This window comes from Phaethon lepturus, unplaced genomic scaffold (genome assembly GCF_000687285.1).
Source record: "Phaethon lepturus isolate BGI_N335 unplaced genomic scaffold, ASM68728v1 scaffold1672, whole genome shotgun sequence".
NCBI lineage: Eukaryota > Metazoa > Chordata > Aves > Phaethontiformes > Phaethontidae > Phaethon > Phaethon lepturus.
Window position 1 is genome coordinate 3,038 of NW_010522404.1, and position 3,405 is coordinate 6,442.

General features: G+C 40.2%; 1 protein-coding gene across 1 annotated transcript; it reads left to right on the top strand.

Moving 5' to 3' along the window:
* Nucleotides 1-554: 554 nt before the first annotated feature.
* On the top strand, nucleotides 555-1,501 carry LOC104616693 (XK-related protein 4; the record flags this gene model as incomplete). Its single annotated transcript, XM_010281784.1, has 1 exon — nucleotides 555-1,501. A coding segment is annotated over one exon (947 nt), but the record flags the coding sequence as incomplete, so codon positions are not given.
* Nucleotides 1,502-3,405: the final 1,904 nt, after the last annotated feature.

Below are 3,405 nucleotides of genomic sequence, written 5' to 3' on the forward strand. Positions count from 1 at the left end.
TGCTTTATATTAGGCTTTTTTCATGACTTTTCAAAATCAGAAGATTCATGTTCTTTCTTTAAAACAATAACTGCAGCGGGTCCTGTTAAATCACACAAATGACAGAGATATCTATTCCCAGCTTGCTCAAAGTTCACAGAATCACAGAATCACTAAGGTTGGAAAAGACCTCTAAGATCATCAAGTCCAGCCTTCAACCCAACACCACCATGCCCACTAAACCGTGTCCCAAAGTGCCACATCCACACGTTTTTTGAATACTTTTGTGAATTAATGAATTTGTTTCAAACATAAAATTGCTAGAGCAGCATTTCAGAGTGTAGTTTGCTAGCTCCTCTGTTGGTGTGCATCCAACACACCCAGTGTGCTTATAAGGGGAATGAAATCTCAGCAATAGAGGTCTGTGTCTCAGTGCTGGCTGAGCTAAAGGAGAAGTAAGAGATTTTATTATGTGAGTGGTGAAGAGCACATGTAAAGCAGTGAGGATCTTGCCGGTTTCAACTAAGTGCTGATATACTAATTATGCCTTAACTGCATCTCCTGTTTCCTCCTAGGTCTTACTGCTGCAGCATCTCTTGTATCCCTGGCTTGGGCTTTGGCTTCCTACCAAAAGGCCCTCCGTGACTCCCGTGATGACAAGAAACCCATCAGTTATATGGCTGTTATAATCCAGTTTTGCTGGCATTTCTTCACAATTGCAGCAAGGGTTATTACTTTTGCTCTGTTTGCCTCGGTTTTCCAGCTGTACTTTGGGATCTTCATTGTGCTGCACTGGTGCATCATGACCTTCTGGATCGTCCACTGCGAGACAGAGTTTTGCATCACTAAATGGGAGGAGATAGTTTTCGACATGGTTGTTGGGATAATCTATATCTTCAGCTGGTTCAATGTCAAGGAAGGAAGGACACGCTGTAGGCTTTTCATTTACTATTTTGTGATCCTTTTAGAAAACACCGCCTTGAGTGCTCTCTGGTATCTGTACAAGGCCCCACCAATCTCCGATGCATTTGCCATACCAGCACTGTGTGTAGTGTTCAGCAGCTTTTTAACAGGCATTGTTTTTATGCTAATGTACTATGCCTTCTTTCACCCCAACGGACCAAGGTTTGGGCAGTCACCAAGCTGTGCTTGTGAGGACCCTGCCGCTGCCTTCACCCTACCCCCAGAAGTGGCAACAAACACTCTACGGTCCATCTCCAACAACCGGAGTGTCACAAGCGAGCGGGATCAAAAATTCGCAGAGAGGGATGGGTGCGTGCCTGTGTTTCAGGTGAGACCCACCGCACCGTCTACACCTTCATCCCGGCCACCAAGGATTGAGGAGTCTGTCATTAAAATCGATCTGTTCAGGAACAGGTACCCAGCATGGGAGAGACACGTGCTGGACAGGAGCCTGAGGAAGGCGATCTTAGCGTTTGAATGTTCCCCTGCTCCTCCACGGCTACAGTATAAAGATGATGCCCTTATCCAGGAGCGCTTGGAATATGAAACCACATTGTAAGCAAAACAAAAACACCGCTTGAAGAAGCTCCGATGTTACAGTCCAAGTTAAGGGTTGACAGTAGGGCCGTAGGAATAACTAAACTGCATACTACAAGTAGAGCAGCAAGCTGTAGTGTTCTTAGTCTGGCTATCATCATGATTATCATTTGATCCACTGTGTGCAGTCTGTCTGCAGGACACTGATATAGCAGCATCACCTGAAAGCCTCAAAAATACCCAAACCCTAACCCACACATACAGACCAGTTACTTCAGCTGGGAAAATTCACCCATGACTCCGTGCTGCTATGAAACTCTGACTGCACAGTACTTGCAATCAAACCAGTAGAAAGGCTCTGACCAGAGCTTTCAACTTTAGCCAGTAGTGCATTTTATTTTAGAAATGAATGATTGATATTTGCATAGTCAATGGCAAAAGACAAACAAACAAAAACTTTTCAAAAATAACAAAACTGTAGCACTCAATGTTGCTGTTAAGAAAACTGTTTTCTGGGGAAAAAATAGGAGCATAGTAGTCTTCAACACTCCCATAAATCAATCAATCAGGTTAGAATAGGTTTGCAAAATAGTTCTTAATTAAAAAGATACATCATCATGTTTGTAAGGCTGTCAGTGGAAAACAAACTCAATTCTGATTAATTAGGTCATAAACATTAATACTAACAGAACTGTTTGTTTTCTGCGGAACTTCAAAGTCTTTTAAATGCAGTTTAAGTTCTTTATGTTACTTTCAACAGAAATCCTATGCAGCTCACTTCTGGTTTTCAGGAAAAATAAGGAGCTCTAGCACGTAGTGATGTAAATTAAATGATAATCATGATTCAGTGTTCAATTTGCAAAAAAAAAAAAAAAATATATATACATATGTAAAAGAACAGGGAAGTATAGTTTTCGTATTCTAAACTTTTTGGAGGACCCCATTCAGATATTTCAGAAGAAACTACGAGATGAACACACTGAAACTTCTCTGTTTCAGGACTGAGAATGCATGATTCAGTGTGTGAATGTATGCAGGGGTGACAAGAGACTGTGTCATGCCATACCCTTCTAGTGCCAAACATTGTATAACTGCAAGGTTGATATTGCCTGAGGGACAGATAACAAGTGGCATGAGCCCTACCAGAACAAGAAGCAGGAAAGACCAATCAAGTTCTCAACGTGTAGAGACAGATCTGATTTTTCCCTCCCAAGGTGAAAGTGATGTCTTTTAAAGGCTTTCAGCCACCTCTTAGTAAGTATATTCACTGAAGTATAATATAAGCAAGCTATGTGGAAGACCCTCTTCTGCCTGTTCAAGACTTGTGTCCAGATACGTCTAAAAATTATGTTGAATCTCTCGTAATAGAGTGCTTTTGCTGCAAGCTTTTGGGTTTTAAATACCTCCCTAAATCTAGTCAATGGTATCCTCCTTTATGTTAAAAGTATCCCCTGATGGTGCTTTCAGATGCATTAAAGGTGCAAGTCAAAATTTGATAGTATTTTTTTTAAAGCTGGTGCAGAGTGTAAAACTCATGAATTATTTCAATATTTTTGTAAAATAAAAATATGGTATAAAAAGGTTACTTTTTATAAACCTCAAATCTTTTAATACATTTCATTCTCTTTATAGCTTAGATTTTAAGAATTGGTCCATGAATTTTATCAACTGGCTTCTGCAGGTTGATATAAACCTGGTTTTCACACATTATGGATTTGTTTTGCAGTGTAATGCCATATGAAAGCCTACATGGGTACTTTTAGAATACTCTTTAAACCGTGGATCCTGCTTCAAATGTAAGTGGCTTGTAAAGACACCAAGCAATTCCATAAGAAACAATTTGCTATAACTATTTCCATCCATTTTAGGAAAGTGAAGTAGAAGTGAAGAGTTACTGTTGTTAATGGCATTGTCAGGATGGAGAAG